Raw genomic sequence first — 22,449 nt, forward strand, 5'->3', positions numbered from 1 at the left:
TGAAAATATAACATTGGAGCAAATTCATTTCCCAGAATCGAATCCTAGCATTTTTCTTAGCACCCTTGACCTTGCTCACGCTCTGTTCTGTTCTGCGCTCTGGATAGTTACTACTCTCCCTCCGTTCTTAAATATAAAACCTTTTAAAGATTGAACTATAAACTACATACGGATGTACTTAGATATATTTTAGAGTATAGATTCATTCATTTTGCTTCGTATGTAGTCTCCTAGTGAAATCTCTAAAAGGTCTTATATTTTGAAACGGAGGGAGTACTTAACTTCGGCAGTGAAACTCGCCGTCGAAAAACGTGGTCTGACGTGGAAGTGTACTTCCCACTCTCTCAGGGACAAGAACCCAACAAAGGGCATGTCGACCATACTGTACCGTTGGCTGCTTGAGCTGGAGCTGGATATGCTCATGAGAAAGGTGTCGGCCGCTGAACACCACTTGCATCCTCACTTGTTAGGTACAAATACACTGCATATGATCTGCATGCATTCCGTTGAAATTATTGGTGACTCGATTCAACGATGACGGCTTGTTTGTTGTATCGCAGCCAAGTGGCATCCCCTCCATTCAATCCATGATCCATCTCCTCCTATAAACAGCAGCCCCTCGGTCCTCCTTACACCACCACCAGCTAACGCCGAGCACTCCATCTCAGCATCTCATCTCACCACGTAAGATGTTTATACCTCTTCCCAGACCATCGCAGTAGCAAGCGTTGTGTATATCTCTTGATTTTGGTGTTTTTTTTTGGGTGCATATATGTAGCCAGCTGAAGCGATGGCATCCAGCGGCGCCGTGGCGGCGATGCTGAAGAACAAGATGCTCGTCTCCTGCGTGATGCTCCTGGTTGTCGTGCTGATGGCCGCGCAGATGGCGGCGGCGGCGGCGGGCGACGACGGCGCAGCACCCCGGCGCCTGCTCGATGCGTGCCGCTACAGAAACTGCAACTGCCGCACTTGCCCCATTTTCAACTGGGCGTGCTGCGGCTTGTGTTGCCCGCCGGCGTAGAGGGCAGGGCGGCACCCGCTGCCTGCAGTTTCACACCTGCAGAGGTTTGAATAATGCACATGTACGTGGTTACATGTGGCTGATGTCGTCTCTCTCAATGCTAGTTTTGGTTTGTCGTCGTCGTCACTCGTAAATGCTTCCAAGCTCGGATGATACTCTTTGCAATTCACTGTCAAGCTTTGCGTGTGTGCGACTGCGCATGCATGCTTAAATGAATGTAAATGCAACTTCATCTATCTGGTTTTCGTGTTGATCTAGTGCTCGCCATAATGCCATGTGATGGGAGCTTCGTGTGACGATGCTTCCTCGTGTTCCTTCCGATCATTTTTCGCGTCCATGGGGGTAAGAGCTGGGGGATGCTTCATGTTCTAGCGTTGCGCCTTCGATTTTTTTTAAAAGAAGGATTACCCTGGTGAGATTTTACGGATGAAACTAGCTGGACCTTTTTAAGCCCAAGGGTATTTTCGACCTAAATTTTTTGATACCTTTATTTAGCCCAATTAAGTTCAGGGGTATTCCCGTCCTAAATTTTTTGATTAAATTAAATGCATTAACAAATCACTTCATTATAGACACATTTGTTGTTCGAGCGGTTCGTCCTCTCTCCTCCTCTCGAGTTGTAACCTCGGGCGCCCTCGATTGAGGCCGATCGCCTCCGGCGTCCTCGATCGCCGCCGACCGTGTCACTCCTTCCTCCTACGAGTGAGTAAGATCTTGCGCCGGTCGAACTCCTACCTCCATCGCAAGTCGCCCCCCTCGGGAATGAGCAGGATAGGATTTCCTTGGGTTGCCGTAAGAGTTATTTCTCGAATGATAGCAAGCCTATTCGAAAGAGTAGGCATTAAAGTTCTTTCCAGATGAGTGAGCATAATGGTTACATGAAGTGTGCATATACTCATCTTGTCGTCCTTTCTTAAGGACGTATCGAGCATTTTATGCATGCATGGTTAGAGGACAAGTAACATGCAATTTCTTGATAGTTTCGTTTGCTATCCAGATTGTTTGATTTAGGGAACCATGTCTGCTATTAGGTCCGACATAGCGAGAAAAATATTCACCATGTTGGTTCTTGAACAAGTTGTAGGTATCCAAAGAATCATCTTGAGCCTAATCAGAAATGGGGGATTCATATCCCAAGAGAAATACTAGGTAGATAACTTTGCTCTTAGTAGGAACCCATGTACTCTGAGGATATTGATGAGGTGTCACTAGTGGGGACAGAGCCTATAGCCCCGGCCCGTAAGGGGCTTTAGTCCCGGTTCACCAACCGGGACTAAAGGGGCGGGACTAAAGGCCTAACCTTTAGTCCCGGCCCTGTTCCAAGCCGGGACCAAAGGTGCTCCACGTGGGCGCCTCGGAGCGCCCTCAGGGGCAGGCCCTTTAGTCCCGGGTCTTAACACGGACCGGGACTAAAGAGTTTCTGCAGATTTTGTTTATTTTTGGGTTTTAGGGTTTTAAGGTTTAGGTGTTCGGGAGATTAACGTGATGCCTCGTTTGGTGTTCGGGAATTAGTTTTCATATAATTATAAATAGAAATAATTATGCATATATATATATAAGATTAACTTATCTTACAAGCGAGCATATGTATACAATTATATGGAGATCTGAATTATCGGGACTAGAGTCCGTCTATTCGATTACATGGACCAACATCAGTAATGGCCCCTAGCTACACTAAATCGTCCTTTGTCATCTATAGCTTCCGTCCTCACAAAGGTCGCAAGCTCCTCTGCAACAGCAATCGCACGTTGCTCTGGTAGGGACTTCTCCCTCATGGCCGTATACTATATAAGAAGAGGAGATGAATATAAATAGCAATCATGATAACAAAGAATGACGAGTAAAAATAGAGGTGTGAATGTTCATTGCTTACGTCGTATCTGTGATCCTTGTGCTCAAAGGTAAACGTGCGAATGGTCTCGCAAACATAGTATCCGCATAGATGCGTCCCCCGTGGCTGCTGGTCGCACTTTACGAGAATATAATATATATAATCAAAATAATAATCTAGCATCATAAATATATTGAAAATAAAAGTATATCATACTACTACTTACCTGAGCCGCTCTAAAGGTCAGCTTATCAGGCTCGATACCGGGAGTCACGCACTTGAACCGCTTCCAAACCCTGCCCGACAAGGAAAATGATTTGCTAAGTTTTTCATTAATTGATATATCAGAAAATCATCGAAAGAGACCGATAGAGCGCAAGAATGATTGAAATTACCCTTGGAGCATGTCCTGCAGGCTTCGGAACTGTTCCAAGGGTCTCGATAATGGTCGAAGGCATCAACTCTTCCCTTATCAATTTGAATGTCCAACAGAATCCAATGGAAGCTGCACATGTATATATATATATATATATATATATATATATATATATATATATATATATGTGTGTGTGTGTGTGTGTGTGTGTGTGTGCGTGTGTGTGTGTGTGTGTGTGTGTGTGTCAGTAACTTATCAATTACACTTATAAGTGAATGGACACAACAGAGTAAAGACCCTTACCTGAAGTTGTATGGAAACAGTATGTGGTCACAGAAATTTTGATCTGTTAGAAACCTTAGAAGGTTTTCCTCCGTCTCCTTGGGTTTATCAGTTAGCGTCGCTATATGTATTTTATCTGGATCAATAAAACCCAATATTTAGGATGTTCCTATTTTTACAATCCAGAATCTTCATTCTGGATAATAGAGTACAAGTTATATGTAGACAATGAATTGAAATAACTAAACAAGTTATATGTAGACAAAGAATTGAAAAACTTACACACAATAGCAACTCATAAGCGATTTGTCGAGGGCGTCGGCATTGTACATCTAGAAGAGTTCATCAAAGTCGATATGGATTTCTTCGGGGCAGCCGTAGTACTCCCGTGGGACACTCACCACGATCATCGTTCTCCCATTCTTTGATTCACTTAAGTACCATGTATGCAAGTAACGCATATTTGTTGGGAGATCATCTTTGCTGACCAAAGGCGCTCCCATGACAAACTGTGGCTTAGGGGCTACCACAGCCTTGGATAACCTGTCGTCTTGGGAAGCCAGAATGTCTTCAACCGGGATACCCCATTCATCCGCCCACTTCTTTGCTAATTCCAAATCTTGCCCCTGCACCGGAGGGGGAACATTCTCGGGTAACACCCTGAGGGTAGGATCGACTGTTTGGCCTGTTGTCCAAGCTGAGGAACGTCTGATCTTCTGTTTGCTTGTAGTTGAACTTGATTTGCTCCCACTTGCACTTGCACGTGATCTGCTCTTTTTCACTTCCTTCTGCAATGTGCGTGTATAGTCATGAGGCTTATGGTGTAAGTCATACTGTGATGGAAGGTTCGTGAAGTATTTTGCAAATGCTATTTGCTTCTCGGTGTATTCCGGGCGGGGCTCGGGTTCCTTCTTTTTCATCTGCGCATCATGATGTTCCTTTGCTATCCTGGCGTTTTCCTCGGCGGTACGATCATAAGGTCTGATAGGAAGATTAGCATGAGGTACCTTTGGGAGGGGCGACAGTTTGCGCTTTGGGGGGCTCCGTCGCTTAGAAATCATCGGCGGAGCGTTCTTGCTGGCACGCTTCCGCTTAGTATCCGGAGCGGGCGGCGGCGGAGACGGACGACCCAAGTCCGGCGGCGGTGATCGAGATGGACTCGTGTTGTGCTGGCCGACGTCATGTGGAGGGCTTGGAGGTGATGGAGGTGTAGGTGACCTGCGACGACTCGGAGGCGGTTTTGTCCTTGGGGCCGATCCTGGAAGCTTGATGTAGTTCTTGTCCCATAGGATGACTCCACCCAGTACTTCTCCGAGTGTCCTCTCATCTTCGGGTCCAGCTATGTCGAGCTCCATATCATGAAACCCCGCCATGATTTCATCCACCCCGACTTTAGCAAAGCCAGCTGGAATCTCACGGCCATGCCAGCGTGCATCAGGGCCAGAAGGTAAAGCTTGTCCGACGGCCACCTTCATGGATATGTTCTTGAATCTCTGATGTTGTTCACATGATGTTGACTCCTTGATTCCATCCACGGGGTAGCCGGGACCGCCCTCTATCATTCTTCATGTATCGTCGGGCGGGGCCTCAGATTCAGCCACGCTGCTTTTCCGCTTAGATGGGGCGCCGGTAATATCGAGTGCAGGATCTTCCTAGCGCACTACTCCTCTAAGCTCATCAATCTACTTTTGTTGCTCGTTAATCCTGGCAAGCAACTGGTTGAACTTGTCATTCTCCTCATCCTGCTGCCGCTTCTTTTTATCTTGGGCAACTGTGTAAAATGTATTCCCATTTATCTCATACCCTTGGAAAGTACATATAGTCGAAGATGGTGGCCTGGCCAAACAGTACAGCTGATCTCCAACAGTGTCGTCATTCATGAGATGTGTCTGCAACCAACTGCCGAAAGTCTTCTCGTGTTCCCCTTTAATCCAAGAGTGAGCCTTCCCCGGGTTTTCGGAGCGTAGAATATTCTTGTGTCTCACGATATACGGAGCCACCACGGTGGAATTGTGTAGAACTGTGTAGTGTGCTTGAGAGAAAGAATGCCCGTCCATACATACTTTTGCTTTCTTCCTAGTGTGCCTTTTCATGTCAGCCTACCCTCATACCGAGATTCAGGAACACCAATCGGCTTAAGGCCAGGAAGAAAGTCCACACAAAACTCAATGACCTCCTCTGTTCCAGAGCCCTTGGAGATGCTTCCTTCTGGCCTAGCACGGTTACGAACATATTTCTTTAAGACTCCCATGAACCTCTCGAAGGGGAACATATTGTGTAGAAACACAGGACCGAGAATTCTAATCTCTTCGACTAGGTGAACTAGGAGGCGTGTCATTATATTGAAGAAGGATGGCGGGAACAACAACTCAAAGCTGACCAGACATTGGACCACATCAATCTGTAACCCTGATAGACTTTCTCGATCGATTACCTTCTGAGAAATTGCATTGAGGAATGCACATACCTTCACAATTGCCAGGCGAACATTTTCCGGTAAAATTCGCCTCAATGCAACCGGAAGCAATTGCGTCATAAGCACGTGGCAGTCATGAGACTTTAGGTTTTGGAATTTTTTGTCTTTCGTATTTACGATTCCCTTTATATTCGACGAGAAGCCAGTCGGGACCTTGATACTGAAAAGGACTTCAAAGAAGATTTCCTTCTCTTCCTTAGTAAGAGCGTAGCTGGCACGCCCTTGAAACTGCCCTGGATGCATGCCATCTCTTCCTTTATGACGTTCCTGGTCCTCCCGTGCTTCCGGTGTATCTTTTGACTTCCCATACAAGCCCATGAAGCCTAGAATATTCACGCAGAGATTCTTCGTCAGGTGCATCACGTCGATTGCCGAGCGGACCTCATGGACTTCCCAGTAGGGTAGCTCCCAAAATATAGATTTCTTCTTCCACATGGGTGCACGCTTATCAGGGCCGTTAGAAACAGGTTGGCTGCCAGGACCCTTTCCAAAGATTACTTTTAAATCTTTGACCATATCAAATACTTCAGCACCAGTACGGATGACAGGCTTCCCCCGGGGTTCTGCCTTGCCATTGAAATGCTTGCCTTTTTTCTTTAAGGGATGCTCGGGCGGAAGAAAACGACAATTGTACGGGTACACATTCTTCCTACATTTGTCCAGATATATACTTTCTGTCTGATCCAAACAGTGCGTGCATGCATTGTGTCCCTTGTTTGACTGTCCTGAAATGTTACTAAGAGCAGGGCAATCATTGATGGTTACGAAAAGCAACGCTCGAAGGTCAAATTCCTCTTGTTTGTGCTCGTCCCACACACGTACACCTGGTTCGGCCCACAGCTGTGAAAGTTCATCAACTAATGGCCTTAGGTACACATCAATATCGTTGCCGGGTTGCTTTGGACCTTGGATAAGCATTGGCATCATAATGAACTTCCGCTTCATGCACAACCAAGGAGGAAGGTTGTAGATACATAGAGTAACGGGTCAGGTGCTGTGACTGCAACTCTACTCCCCAAAAGGATTCATGCCATCTGTACTCAGACCTAACCATAAGTTCCTTGCATCAGCTGCAAATCTCGGGAACTCTCTCTTGATTTTTCTCCACTGCCGACCATCAGCGGTGTGCCTCAACTTATCGTCTTTCATACGATCTTCCATGTGCCATCGCAGCAACTTCACATGATCTTTATTTCTGAACAGACGTTTCAACCGTGGTATTATAGGAGCATACCACATCACCTTGGCAGGAACCCTCTTCCTGGGTGGCTCAACCTCAATATCACCAGGGTAATCTTTTCTGGTCTTATACCGCAATGCAGTGCATACCGGGCATTTATCCATATTCTCGTACTTCTCACCGCGGTAGAGGATGCAGTCATTAGGGCATGCATGTATCTTCTTCACGTCTAATCCTAGAGGGCAGACAAGCTTCTTTGCTTCGTACGTGCTGGCGGGCAATTCGTTCTTTCTTGGAAGCATCTTCTTCATCAGTACCAGCAACTTTTCGAATGACGAGTCAGTCACACCGGTCTCTGCCTTCCACTTCAGCAATTCCAGTGTGCTACCCAGCTTCTTCTGGCCATCTTCACAAGTTGGGTACAACAATTTGTTGTGGTCCTGTAACATCTGCTCGAACTGCAACCTCTCCTTTTCTGTGTCGCAACCTCGCCGTGCATCAGAAATGACCCGGCCAAGATCATCAACGGGCTCATCTGGTTCCCGTTCTTCATCCTGATCTTCTTCTTCATTGTCTTCCATTGCGGTATCAGCATACTCAGGGAACATAGATCGGTAGTTGTCATCATCTTTCTCTTCTTCTTCATCGTCGTCTTCCATCATAACCCCTCTTTCTCCGTGCTTGGTCCAAACATTATAGCCCGACATAAAACCGGACCGAAGCAGGTGACTCTGAATGACTCTTGAGGAAGTGTAATCCTTCTCATTCCGACATTCAACACATGGACAAAACATATAGCCACCACCATGCTTGTTCGCATCGGCTGCATCTCGAAAAGAATGCACGCCTTCTCTGTAAGCGGCTGTGCGTCGATCACCGTACATCCATGGATGGCTCATCTGCGTTATACGACAGTATATCAAATACAATCACGATCCTAAAAATTAGTACCGCACGGTCTAAATGAGGAAATATAGTTGCTAACCTTTTAGAATAAGTAGAAATAAAGAGGAAGAGGTTTAAGCGTGGCTCGGGCATCTCATATCGTAGTTGTGTTCGGTGAACTGAAGCGGCATCGCTCTAACACACATTTCAACAAACACCTCTAGTGCATAAAAAATTGGAGAGCTAGAACACACCCACACTCTTCCATCCAAGAAAAATGCAAGGAAGAGGGGAGAGGGGGGCTGTGCTATATATAGGCAGAGGACTATAGTCCCGGTTTGAGACACAAACCGGGACTAAAGGTGGCGCACATGCGGGCTGCACACCGCGTAGCCCTTTAGTCCCGGTTTGAGACACAAACCGGGACTAAAGGCTCCTTACTGGCTGGGACCAAAGCCTCGTGGGCGGCATTGCGATTTGGGGCGACGTGGCCGGGCCTTTAGTCCCGGCCCAGAGGGAGGCCAGGAATAAAGGGTCCAGGCCAAAGGCCCGTTTTCCACTAGTGTGTCCAATAGGTACCATTTTCATCCAGCTTCCTTTCGAAGCCAACTCCTTCTTTTTTCGGAATTTTGTGAATAATGGATTGCTTCAACACATGACAAAGGGCTTGATGCCCCTTGAGACTTTTGAACATCCTAGTTAGAAGGAGGTCCTCAAACCTAGCATTCTCATCAAGAACATATACATTTTCCTTGGTAGAGAGGTTAGCATTAATATCAATCAAGGAATTATCTTTGTCAACATTTGAGAATTCAACATTAGATTCATTGTTGCTACCTTCAAGATACTTTAAGCAGGGTGGAACAAATGTTTCAGGTTTCTCTTTGAGTTGCTTGGTGAGAAGAGAATTTTCTTTGATCAAATCTGTTGGGGAACGTCGCATGGGAAACAAAAAATTTCCTACGCGCACGAAGACCTATCATGGTGATGTCCATCTACGAGAGGGGATGAGTGATCTACGTACCCTTGTAGATCGTACAGCAGAAGCATTAGTGAACGCGGTTGATGTAGTGGAACGTCCTCACGTCCCTCGATCCGCCCCGCGAACAATCCCGCGATCAGTCCCACGATCTAGTACCGAACGGACGGCACCTCCGCGTTCAGCACACGTACAGCTCGACGATGATCTCGGCCTTCTTGATCCAGCAAGAGAGACGGAGAGGTAGAAGAGTTCTCCGGCAGCGTGACAGCGCTCCGGAGGTTGGTGATGACCTTGTCTCAGCAGGGCTCCGCCCGAGCTCCGCAGAAACGCGATCTAGAGGAAAAACCGTGGAGGTATGTGGTCGGGCTGCCGTGGAAAAGTCGTCTCAAATCAGCCCTAAAACCTCCGTATATATAGGTGGGAGGGAGGGGAGGAGGCAGCCTCAAAACCTAAAGGTTTGGCCGAAATTGGAGGTGGAGGAGTCCTACTCCAATCCTACTTGGAGTAGGATTCCACCTTCCCACTTGGAAACTCTTTCCACCTTGTGTTTTTTCCTTCTCAAACCTTATGGGCCTTAGTGGGAACTTATTCCAGCCCACTAGGGGCTGGTTTATCTCTTCCCATAGCCCATGAGACCCCTTGGGGCGTGACACCCCTCCCGATGGTCCCCGGCACCCCTCCCGGCACTCCCGGTACACTACCGATGAGCCCGAAACTTTTCCGGTAATGCACGAAAACCTTCCGGTAACCAAATGAGGTCATCCTATATATCAATCTTCGTTTCCGGACCATTCCGGAAACCCTCGTGACATCCGTGATCTCATCCGGGACTCCGAACAACATTCGGTAACCAACCATATAACTCAAATACGCATAAAACAACGTCGAACCTTAAGTGTGCAGACCCTGCGGGTTCGAGAACTATGTAGACATGACCCGAGAGACTCCTCGGTCAATATCCAACAGCGGGACCTGGATGCCCATATTGGATCCTACATATTCTACGAAGATCTTATCGTTTGAACCTCAGTGCCAAGGATTCATATAATCCCGTATGTCATTCCCTTTGTCCTTCGGTATGTTACTTGCCCGAGATTCGATCGTCAGTATCCGTATACCTATTTCAATCTCGTTTACTGGCAAGTCTCTTTACTCGTTCTGTAATACAAGATCCCGCAACTTACACTAAGTTACATTGCTTGCAAGGCTTGTGTGTGATGTTGTATTACCGAGTGGGCCCCGAGATACCTCTCCGTTCACACGGAGTGACAAATCCCAGTCTTGATCCATACTAACTCAACTAACACCTTCGGAGATACCTGTAGAGCATCTTTATAGTCACCCAGTTACGTTGCGACGTTTGATACACACAAAGCATTCCTCCGGTGTCAGTGAGTTATATGATCTCATGGTCATAGGAATAAATACTTGACACGCAGAAAACAGTAGCAACAAAATGACACGATCAACATGCTACGTCTATTAGTTTGGGTCTAGTCCATCACATGATTCTCCTAATGATGTGATCCCGTTATCAAGTGACAACACTTGCCTATGGCCAGGAAACCTTGACCATCTTTTGAACAACGAGCTAGTCAACTAGAGGCTTACTAGGGACAGTGTTTTGTCTATGTATCCACACAAGTATTGTGTTTCCAATCAATACAATTATAGCATGGATAATAAACGATTATCATGAACTAAGAAATATAATAATAACTAATTTATTATTGCCTCTAGGGCATATTTCCAACAGTCTCCCACTTGCACTAGAGTCAATAATCTAGTTCACATCACCATGTGATTCCAACGAATCCAACACCCATATAGTTATGGGGTCTGATCACGTCTTGCTCGTGAGAGAGGTTTTAGTCAACGGTTCTGAAACTTTCAGATCCGTGTGTTCTTTACAAATTTTTATGTCATCTTATAGATGCTGCTACTACGTGCTATTCGGAAATGCTCCAAATATCTACTCTACTATATGAATCCGTTTCACTACTCATAGTTATTCGGATTAGTGTCAAAGCTTGCATCAACGTAACCTCTTTACGACGAACTCTTTAACCACCTCCATAATCGAGAAAAATTCCTTAGTCCATTAGTTACTAAGGATAAATTTTGACCGCTGCTAGTGATTCAATCATGGATCACTCTCTGTACCCTCAACAGACTTTGAGTCAAGGCACACTTCAGGTGCGGTACACAGCATGGCATACTTTAGATTCTACGGCTAAGGCATAGAAGACGACCTTCGTCTATTCTCTTTATTCTGCCGTGGTCGGGTTTTGAGTCTTACTCAAATTCACACCTCACAACGCAACCAAGAACTCCTTCTTTGCTGGTCTATTTTGAACTCTTTCAAAAACTTGTCAAGGCATGCATCTTGTTGAAACTTCTATTAAGCGCTTTCGATCTATCTCCATAGATCTTTGATGCTCAACGTTCAAGTAGCGTAATCCAGGTACTCCTTTGAAAACTTCTTTCAAACAACCTTGTATGCTTTACAGAAATTCTACATTACTTCTGATCCACAATATGTCAACCACATATACCTATCAGAAATTCTATAGTGCTCCCACTCACTTCTTTGGAAATACAAGTTTCTCATAAACCTTGTACAAACCCAAAATCTTTGATCATCTCATCAAAGTGTATATTCCAACTCCGAGATGCTTGCACCAGTCCATTGAAGGATTACTGGAGCTTGCATACTTGCTAGTATCTTTAGGATCGACAAAACCTTCTGGTTGTATCACATACAATGTTTGCTCAAGGAAACCGTCGAGAAAACAATGTTTTGACATCCTACGTGCAATATTTCATAAATAATGCATCAACAACTAACATAATTCTAACAGACTTTTAGCATCGCTACGAGTGAGAAAGTCTCATCATAGTCAACTGTTTGATCTTATCGAAAACATCTTTGCGACAAGTCGAGCTTTTCTTAATAGTGACTTATCACCATCATCGTCTGTCTTCTTTTAAAGATCCATCTTTACTCAATAGTCTTATGACCATCAAGTAGTTCTTTTAAAGTCTACACTTTGTTTTCATACATGGATCCTCTCTCGGATTTCATGGCTTCCAGCCATTTGTCGGAATCTGGGCCCACCATCGCTTTCTCCATAACTCGTAGGTTCACTGTTGCTCAACAACATGACCTCCAAGACAGGGTTACCGTACTACTCTGCAGCAGTACGCGACCTTGTCGACCTACGAGGTTTGTAGTGACTTGATTCGAAGCTCAATGATCACCATCATCAGCTTCCACTTCAATTGGTGTAGGCGCCACAGGAACAACTTCCTGCGCCCTGCTACACACTGGTTGAAGTGATGGTTCAATAACCTCATCAAGTTCTACTACCCTCCCACTCAATTCTTTCGAGAGAAACCTTTCCTCGAGAAAGGATCCGTTTCTAGAAACAAACACTTTGCTTTTGGATCTGAGATAGGAGATGTATCCAACTGTTTTGGATATCCTATGAAGATGCATTTGTCCGCTTTGGGTTCGAGCTTATCATACTGAAACTTTTTCACATAAGTGTCGAAGCCCCAAACTTTCAAGAAACGACAGTTTAGATTTCTCTAAACCTCAGTCTATACCGTGTCATCTCAACGGAAATACGCGGTGCCCTATTTAAAGTGAGTGTGGTTGTCTCTAATGCATAACCCATAAACGATAGTGGTAATTCGATAAAAGATATCATAGTATGCACCATATCAAATAGTGCGTGGCTACGACGTTCAGACACATCATCACACTATGATGTTCCAGGTGGCATGAACCGCGAAACAATTTCCACATTGTCTTAACTGTGTACCAAAACTCGTAACTCAGATATTCATTTCTTATGATCATATCGTAGACAGTTTGTCCTCTTGTTACGACGATCTTCACTCTGAAACGGATTTGAACTTTTCAACATTTCAGACTTGTGATTCATTAAGTAAATATTCCTGTATCTACTCAAATCATCAGTGAAGTAAGAACATAATGATATCTACTGCGTGCCTCAGTACCTATTGGACTGCATACATCAAAATGTATCACTTCCAACAAGTTACTATCTTATTTCATCTCAATGAAAACAAGGCCTTGCTCATGTGGTATGATTTGCATGTCACTAGTGATTCGAAATCAGGTGAGTACAAAGATCCATCAGCATGGAGCCTCTTCATGCAATTTATACTAACATGACTCAAGCGGTAGTGCCACAAGTAAGTGGTACTATCATCATTAACTCGTATCTTTTGGCACTAATATTATGAACATGTGTAATACTACGATCGAGATTCAATAAACCATTGAAGGTGAATATTCAAGAAAATAGAGTAACCATTATTCTCTTTAAATGAATAATCGTATTGCAACAAACACGATCCAATCATGTTCATGCTTAACGCAAGCACCAAATAACAATTAGTTAGGTTTAACACCAATCCCGATGGTAGAGCGGGCGCGCGACGTTTGATCATATCAACCTTGGAAACACTTCCAACACGTATCGTCACCTCGCCTTTAGCTAGTCTCCGTTTATGCCGTAGCTTTCATTTCGTGTTACTAATCACTTAGCAACCGAACCGGTATCCAATACCCTCATGCTACTAGGAGTACTAGTAAAGTACACATCAACATCATGTATATCAAATACACTTCTTTCGACTTTTGCCAGCCTTCTTTATCTACCAAGTATCTAGAGTTGCTCCGCCTCAGTGACTGTTCCCCTCATTACAGAAGCACTTAGTCTCGGGTTTGGGTTTAATCTTGGGTCTCTTCATTAGTGCAGCAACTGTTTTGCCGTTTCACAAAGTATCCCTTCTAGCCCTTGCCTTTCTTGAAACTTAGTGGTTTTACTAACCATCAACTATTGATGCTCCTTCTTGATTTCTACTTTCGCAGTGTCAAACATCGCGAATCACTCAAAAGATCATAGTATCTATCCTTGATATGTTATAGTTCATCACGAAGCTCTCATAGCTTGGTGGCAGTGACTTTGGAGAACCATCACTATCTCATCTGGAAGATTAACTCCCACTTGATTCAAGCGATTGTCGTACTCAGACAATCTGAGCACACGCTCAACGATTGAGCTTTTCTCCTTTACTTTGTGGACAAAGAATCTTGTTTGGAGGTCTCGTACCTCTTAACAAGGGCACAAGCACGAAATCACAATTTCATCTCTTCGGAACATCACTTATGTTCCGTGACGTTTTACAACGTTTTCGGCGCCTTGCTTCTAAGCCATCAAGTATCTTGCACTGAACTATCGTGTAGTCATCAGTAACGTGTATGTCGGATGTTCATAGCATCCACAGATGACGCTCGAGGTGCAGTACACCGAGTGGTGCATTAAGGACATAAGCCTTCTGCGTAGCAACGAGGACAATCCTCGGTTTTACAAACTCAGTCTGCAAAGGTTGCTACTATCAATTTTCAACTAAATTTTCTCTAGGAACATATAAAAACAGTAGAGCTATAGCGCAAGCTACATCGTAATTCGCAAAGACCATTAGACTATATTCATGACAATTAGTTCAATTAATCATATTACTTAAGAACTCCCACTCAAAAAGTACATCTCTCTAGTCATTTGAGTGGTACATGATCCAAATCCGCTATCTCAAGTCCGATCATCACGTGAGTCGAGAATAGTTTCAGTGGTAAGCATCCCTATGCTAATCATATCAACTATACGATTCATGCTCGACCTTTCGGTCTCATGTGTTCCGAGGCCATGTCTGCACATGCTAGGCTCGTCAAGATTAACCCGAGTGTTCCGCGTGTGCAACTGTTTTGCACCCGTTGTATGTGAACGTTGAGTCTATCACACCCGATCATCACGTGGTGTCTCGAAACGAAGAACTGTCGCAACGGTGCACAGTCGGGGAGAACACAATTTCGTCTTGAAATTTCAGTGAGAGATCACCTCATAATGCTACCGTCGTTCTAAGCAAAATAAGGTGCATAAAAGGATTAACATCACATGCAATTCATAAGTGACATGATATGGCCATCATCACGTGCTTCTTGATCTCCATCACCAAAGCACCGGCACGATCTTCTTGTCACCGGCGCCACACCATGATCATCCATCAACGTGTTGCCATCGGGGTTGTCGTGCTACTTATGCTATTACTACTAAAGCTACATCCTAGCAAAATAGTAAACGCATCTGCAAGCACATATGTTAGTATAAAGACAACCCTATGGCTCCTGCCGGTTGCCGTACCATCGACGTGCAAGTCGATATTTCTATTACAACATGATCATCTCATACATCCAATATATCACATCACATCATTGGCCATATCACATCACAATCATACCCTGCAAAAACAAGTTAGACGTCCTCTAATTTTGTTGTTGCATGTTTTACGTGGTGACCAAGGGTATCTAGTAGGATCGCATCTTACTTACGCAAACACCACAACAGAGATATATGAGTTGCTATTTAACCTCATCCAAGGACCTCCTCGGTCAAATCCGATTCAACTAAAGTTGGAGAAACCGTCACTTGCCAGTCATCTTTGAGCAAAGGGGGTTACTCGTAACGATGAAACCAGTCTCTCGTAAGCGTACGAGTAATGTCGGTCCAAGCCGCTTCAATCCAACAATACCGCGGAATCAAGAAACGACTAAGGAGGGCAGCAAAACGCACATCACCGCCCACAAAAACTTTTGTGTTCTACTCGAGAAGACATCTACGCATGAACCTAGCTCTCATACCACTGTTGGGGAACGTCGCATGGGAAACAAAAAATTTCCTACGCGCACGAAGACCTATCATGGTGATGTCCATCTACGAGAGGGGATGAGTGATCTACGTACCCTTGTAGATCGTACAGCAGAAGCGTTAGTGAACGCGGTTGATGTAGTGGAACGTCCTCACGTCCCTCGATCCGCCCCGCGAACAATCCCGCGATCAGTCCCACGATCTAGTACCGAACGGACGGCACCTCCGCGTTCAGCACACGTACAGCTCGACGATGATCTCGGCCTTCTTGATCCAGCAAGAGAGACGGAGAGGTAGAAGAGTTCTCCGGCAGCGTGACAGCGCTCCGGAGGTTGGTGATGACCTTGTCTCAGCAGGGCTCCGCCCGAGCTCCGCAGAAACGCGATCTAGAGGAAAAACCGTGGAGGTATGTGGTCGGGCTGCCGTGGAAAAGTCGTCTCAAATCAGCCCTAAAACCTCCGTATATATAGGTGGGAGGGAGGGGAGGAGGCAGCCTCAAAACCTAAAGGTTTGGCCGAAATTGGAGGTGGAGGAGTCCTACTCCAATCCTACTTGGAGTAGGATTCCACCTTCCCACTTGGAAACTCTTTCCACCTTGTGTTTTTTCCTTCTCAAACCTTATGGGCCTTAGTGGGAACTTATTCCAGCCCACTAGGGGCTGGTTTATCTCTTCCCATAGCCCATGAGACCCCTTGGGGCGTGACACCCCTCCCGATGGTCCCCGGCACCCCTCCCGGCACTCCCGGTACACTACCGATGAGCCCGAAACTTTTCCGGTAATGCACGAAAACCTTCCGGTAACCAAATGAGGTCATCCTATATATCAATCTTCGTTTCCGGACCACTCCGGAAACCCTCGTGACATCCGTGATCTCATCCGGGACTCCGAACAACATTCGGTAACCAACCATATAACTCAAATACGCATAAAACAACGTCGAACCTTAAGTGTGCAGACCCTGCGGGTTCGAGAACTATGTAGACATGACCCGAGAGACTCCTCGGTCAATATCCAACAGCGGGACCTGGATGCCCATATTGGATCCTGCATATTCTACGAAGATCTTATCGTTTGAACCTCAGTGCCAAGGATTCATATAATCCCGTATGTCATTCCCTTTGTCCTTCGGTATGTTACTTGCCCGAGATTCGATCGTCAGTATCCGTATACCTATTTCAATCTCGTTTACTGGCAAGTCTCTTTACTCGTTCCGTAATACAAGATCCCGCAACTTACACTAAGTTACATTGCTTGCAAGGCTTGTGTGTGATGTTGTATTACCGAGTGGGCCCCGAGATACCTCTCCGTTCACACGGAGTGACAAATCCCAGTCTTGATCCATACTAACTCAACTAACACCTTCGGAGATACCTGTAGAGCATCTTTATAGTCACCCAGTTACGTTGCGACGTTTGATACACACAAAGCATTCCTCCGGTGTCAGTGAGTTATATGATCTCATGGTCATAGGAATAAATACTTGACACGCAGAAAACAGTAGCAACAAAATGACACGATCAACATGCTACGTCTATTAGTTTGGGTCTAGTCCATCACATGATTCTCCTAATGATGTGATCCCGTTATCAAGTGACAACACTTGCCTATGGCCAGGAAACCTTGACCATCTTTTGAACAACGAGCTAGTCAACTAGAGGCTTACTAGGGACAGTGTTTTGTCTATGTATCCACACAAGTATTGTGTTTCCAATCAATACAATTATAGCGTGGATAATAAACGATTATCATGAACTAAGAAATATAATAATAACTAATTTATTATTGCCTCTAGGGCATATTTCCAACAAAATCATGCCGGATCTTCGCTGTAAGTGCCTAGCCATCTCAAATATTTTATGTTCCCTTCTGCATATAGTACCAATAGGGATCGGATTTGATTATGGTTTAGGATATGTCATGTGAGCTTTAGGGTTTATGGTTTCAGAAAGTTGTGACGAGATTTCGATTGAAAGGAAGTGTAATTCGGATTTAGCTAGGACATAATGAAGGACTTAGTTAGGGTTATGTGGCGTGAGAAAGTTGTTAGCAGATTTGGATTCAAAGAAAGTTGTTTTGGATTTAGTTAGGAGATACTTTTGAATTGAGTTTTGAGATATTTAGGATTTACTCAGGAGATAATTATTTTTGTATGGAGTTTGGAGTTATTTTGGATTTAGTTAGGAGATAATTTGGATTTAGTAGGTCATAATTTTGGATTTAGTTAGGAGACAATTTTGAATGGAGTTTGGAGATAACTGATCTATCAGGGTGGATCTATCAGGGGACTTGAAGGATTCGTGGACTTTGGATTTAGTTAGGAGATCATCAGTTACAACAAGTACAATCAATTAAGTATTTGTGGGTTTAGTCAGGGCATATTTTATACTTACTTACAGATTTTGAAGGACTGAGTTAGGTACATGAATCCGATATGAAAACTTAAATCAATTATTTAAGCAGTGTAGTGCATAATTATTACGTATTCTATCCATCTGTAACATTGACTATGTGTTTTCCTTGGCAGCATAACGACATGGATGATAAAGGCAACGATGGCGAAAACTTGGGTGATATAGGCAAGGATGACAAGGACATGGGTGATAGAGGAAACGAAGGCAAATGCATGGATGGTAAAGATAATGATTTCGTAGCCATGAACCCCAAAGGAATGGATGGTATGTGCACGGATGATAATGATGAGGATGCATGCAAGGATGGCATAGACATTTATGATGTACACATGCAAGGTAAAGGAATGGATAATAAAGGCATGGCTAGTTCAGACCTGAATGAGTATATGGAATACTTAGAGATTGTGAAGAAGACTTTCAGGACTGAGGAAGAAGCCTACATGTTCTACGTAGGCTATGCGAGAAAAAAGGGTTTGGTGTTAGAAAGGATGATCTAAAGTACATGGGTCCAGGTCCGAAGCAAAATGCATAAAGAAGGACATACAAGTGCTGCAAACAAGGATGGCGGGCCCTTAAGCACTTTATTAGAGCTGAAAGAAAAAGAACACCAAGGGGCCTTTCTCGGTGTGGGTGTCCCGCTCTTTTTCAGGTTGAGCTACAAGATAAGAGTGGCCTCTGGTTCGTCAAGAATTTTGTGGACAAGCATAACCATCCTTTTGTCCCTGCTGACCTGACTCCCTACTTATCGGCTCGTCGTAGAATGACCGACACACAAAAGGCCGATGTCATCGAGTATGCTGTTGGTGGACTTTGAACACATCAGATTATTAATGTAATGGAGAAGAATGCCGGAGGTCCCGACAAGCTTGGATTTATAGATCGAGACCTATACAACCATGTTCCAATCCAGAAGAAGCGCAAGATAGAAGGCAGTGACGCTAGATATTTGATCACCTATATGATTGCATAGAAAAAAGCAGACCCGGAATTCTTTTTCAAATACACAAAAGACAACGAAGGCCATCTGAGGAACATATTCTGGGCTGATTCACAATCCTGGATTGACTATGTTGCCTTTGGTGGTGTCGTGGTGTTCGACAGTACATACCGGTCTAACAAGTACATGCTTCCGTTTGTTCCATTTGTTGGTCTGAACCATCACTGCATCACAGTTTTGTTTGGGGTCGGTCTAGTGTCAGACGAGACAGTTGCATCATACCAGTGGCTTCTTCATGTATTTTTGGAGGCAATGTCCCAGAAGCCACCTATTTCAGCAATCACCGACGGGGACGGTGCAATGGTTAAAGCAATAGCTACTGTCTGGACCAGAACAGATCATCGTTTGTACATGTGGCATATCGAGGAGAATATGGTGATGCACCTCCCCAAGGAAAAACTTGAGGGATTTAGGGAATTCATTTACCGTCGTTGGGATGTTGGTGAGTTTGAGAAAAGATGGGAGGCTTATAAGGTTTAGTTCAAAATAAAACCAACGGGGAAGAGGTCGTCATGGGTTAACAGGATGTACGAGCCGCGACACAAATGGGCTACTGCATACACAAAGGGTAGATATTTCCTAGGCATGATGAGTAATGAGAGGAGTGAGTCTCTCAACTCAAGGCTTCATGTGCACCTGAATAGGAAGATGCAACTTGTTGATTTGTTGCAGCATGTTGAGCACTGTGTATCCATAATGTGTAAGAATGAAGCAGCATTAGACGCAGTAGCGACAAATACGATACCCTTCACTAAGCTAAATGCACACCCTCTGAAGATTGTTGCCTCTTATATTTATACAACTGTGATGTTTCCATGGGTAAAGCTTCAAATTGTCGAAGGAACAAATTGGCAGGTCGCAGACCGGGTATCGTGTAATGATTTGGTCGTGTTTGGAGTTTTGCGCAAAGTCCCATATGATAAAGTCCCATATGGCAAGGATGCTAGAGAATTGTGAGGTAAGGATGGTAAGGACTCGGATTCTAAGTTTCCTATAGACTTGGAAGGTAAGGATGGTGAGGACTTGCATGCAAAAAACTTGGATGCCGAGGATCCTAATGACTTGGCAGGCAAGGCTGATGGTGTGGACCTGGATGCAAAAAACCTGCATGCTAAGGATCCCAATGACTTGCAAAGTAAGGATAGTGAGGAGTTGGATGCAAAAAAGTTGGATGCACAAGGCATGGATGCTAACTCTGTGGGTGTCAGATATTACGTGACTTGTTTGTTTACATGAGCAAGACTGGATGCTGCAGCATGTAAATGTAAAAAGTTCGTAAGTGAGGATTGCCCATGTGCACATATATTCTGCGTTCTAGATCATCTTGGTGTACGCACATTTCCAAAAAAAATTGTGAAGGAAAGATAGACAATGCATGCCAAGCCAACGTTCCCTTCTTCGAGGACTGCGAATACTCATGTATGGTCTAATCACATGAATAAGTATCATCAACTACGCAACATGGCTAGTGACGCTTTATTCGCAGCCGCAGCTAGTGATTCACAGTCAGAACATGTGATGGATCTCCTCCGGAGTATATTGGTTGATGGAGAAAAAATTGATTTGGATGAAGGCCAGAAATCGTTTGTTCCTTTGCCGGCATACTTCTGTGCTGCTCGCAAATGCTGCACTGATGACGTGGAAAGTCCAATCAAAATAGTTCCAAAAGGAAGACCAACTACCAAATAATCAAAAAAGAGGATTAAATCCAGGCGTGGGAGGATGACAGGGAAAAAAAAGTAACGAAGTTACTGCACATGTTTATCTCATTGTTCATTTCCATACATGCTTACAATGTTAATATGTTCTTCGGGAGAGTGTTCACATGTTTTTCTTCAATTTATGCAGGAAAAAAATCAGGGAATTCAAAGGTCACAGGGAGGAAGAAGCGAAAAGAGAAAGACTCGGAGACACAAGAAGACACAGAGTCAGATACAGAAGAAGAGGAAGATTCAAAAAAAAGCAACAGAGTTAGTGCACATGTTTATCTCATTGTTCATTTCCATACATGCTTTCAGTGTTAATATGTTCTCCCGGAGATTCTTCACATGTTTTTCTTCAAATTACGTAGGAAAAAATCTGGGAAATCAAAGGTCACAAGGAGGAAGAAGCAAAAAAGAAAGACTCAGAGACACAATAAGAGACAGAGGCAGATACAAAAGAAGAGGAAGATTCAGGTACAAAAGAAGAGGAAGATTCTGCAGAAGAAGAGGAAGATTTAGATGCAGAAGAAGAGGAAGATTCAGATGCATAAGATGGTGGGCTGAGGAGGGCTAGGAAGAGACCATTGGCGGTTGCAGAAGAGGATTATGCAAAAGCAAACAAGTGGGACTACCAGAATTGTGCGTACTTAAACATGTTTTTGAATGCTGGCTGCAAATTCATCTATTTATTTTTTTGCAGGAAACATAAGTGCGCTCCAAATGTCAAATCTGGGAGGAAGAAAAAGCAAGATGACAAGGAAGTGCCTGCTAGGAATGTTGCAGCAAAGGGTGCGCGAAGAAAATCAGCGAAGTTAGTGTCTTTACAGGTTAGGTCTTTGCTAGTACTGTGTTGACGTTTCTTAACTTTTCTAGGAAATACTCTATGAAGGGCGGTAAAGAACAGGACAAAGGGGTGATGAAGACAAAAAGGCCTACTAGAAATGTACCAAAGGCTGTGGGAATAAGAGCTGTGAAGTTAGTGTTTTTCGTGTTCACGTTTAATGTACATTGCTACTGCGTCAACAGACCTTCCCTGGCAACGGCGCCAGGAATCCTTCTGCTACGGGCTACACCTATAGGGACTTCCTTGTCAAACATGCAAAGGATTTCCCCGCGGTCTTGGAGCCTTGCGTTGGTGTTCCTTTGAAGAGGAAAGGGTGATGTAGCACAGCGGCAGTCAGTATTTCCCTCAGTTTGAGAACCAAGGTATTGATCCAGTGGGAGGATCGCATCAAATCACAAGTACCTGCACAAAGACAGAGAGCTTGCACCCAACGCTATGAAGGGGTTGCCAATCCCTTATAGATTGTTTGCAAAGAGGGAACTGAAAGCAAAGAGTAAACAAAGCAAAGTAAAATTAAAGTGGAGACGATAGTTGTGAATAGACCCGGGGGCCGTAGTGTTCACTAGTGGCTTTTCTCATGAAAGCAAGTAGATGGTGGGTGAATGAATTACTGTCGAGCAATTGATAGAACTGCGCAAAGTCGTGAGATTATCTATGGCAATGATTATATCTATAGGCATCACGTCCAAAACAAGTAGACCGATACTTTCTGCATCT

General features: G+C 44.4%; 1 protein-coding gene across 1 annotated transcript; it reads left to right on the forward strand.

Moving 5' to 3' along the window:
- Window positions 1-510: 510 nt before the first annotated feature.
- LOC123403350 lies at window positions 511-1,257 on the forward strand. Its single transcript, XM_045097294.1, has 2 exons — window positions 511-684; window positions 779-1,257. Exon 2 carries the CDS (start codon window positions 791-793, stop codon window positions 1,019-1,021), a length of 231 nt encoding a protein of 76 aa, XP_044953229.1. The 5' UTR covers window positions 511-684; window positions 779-790; the 3' UTR covers window positions 1,022-1,257.
- The last annotated feature ends 21,192 nt before the right edge of the window (window positions 1,258-22,449 follow it).

The sequence above is a fragment of the Hordeum vulgare genome, chromosome 6H (genome assembly GCF_904849725.1).
Source record: "Hordeum vulgare subsp. vulgare chromosome 6H, MorexV3_pseudomolecules_assembly, whole genome shotgun sequence".
Taxonomy (NCBI): Eukaryota; Viridiplantae; Streptophyta; class Magnoliopsida; order Poales; family Poaceae; genus Hordeum; species Hordeum vulgare.

Excerpts from the sequence above, each read along its gene's own strand:
- LOC123403350 (XM_045097294.1), top strand. The coding sequence starts at position 791 with ATGGCATCCAGCGGCGCCGTGGCGGCGATGCTGAAGAACAAGATGCTC.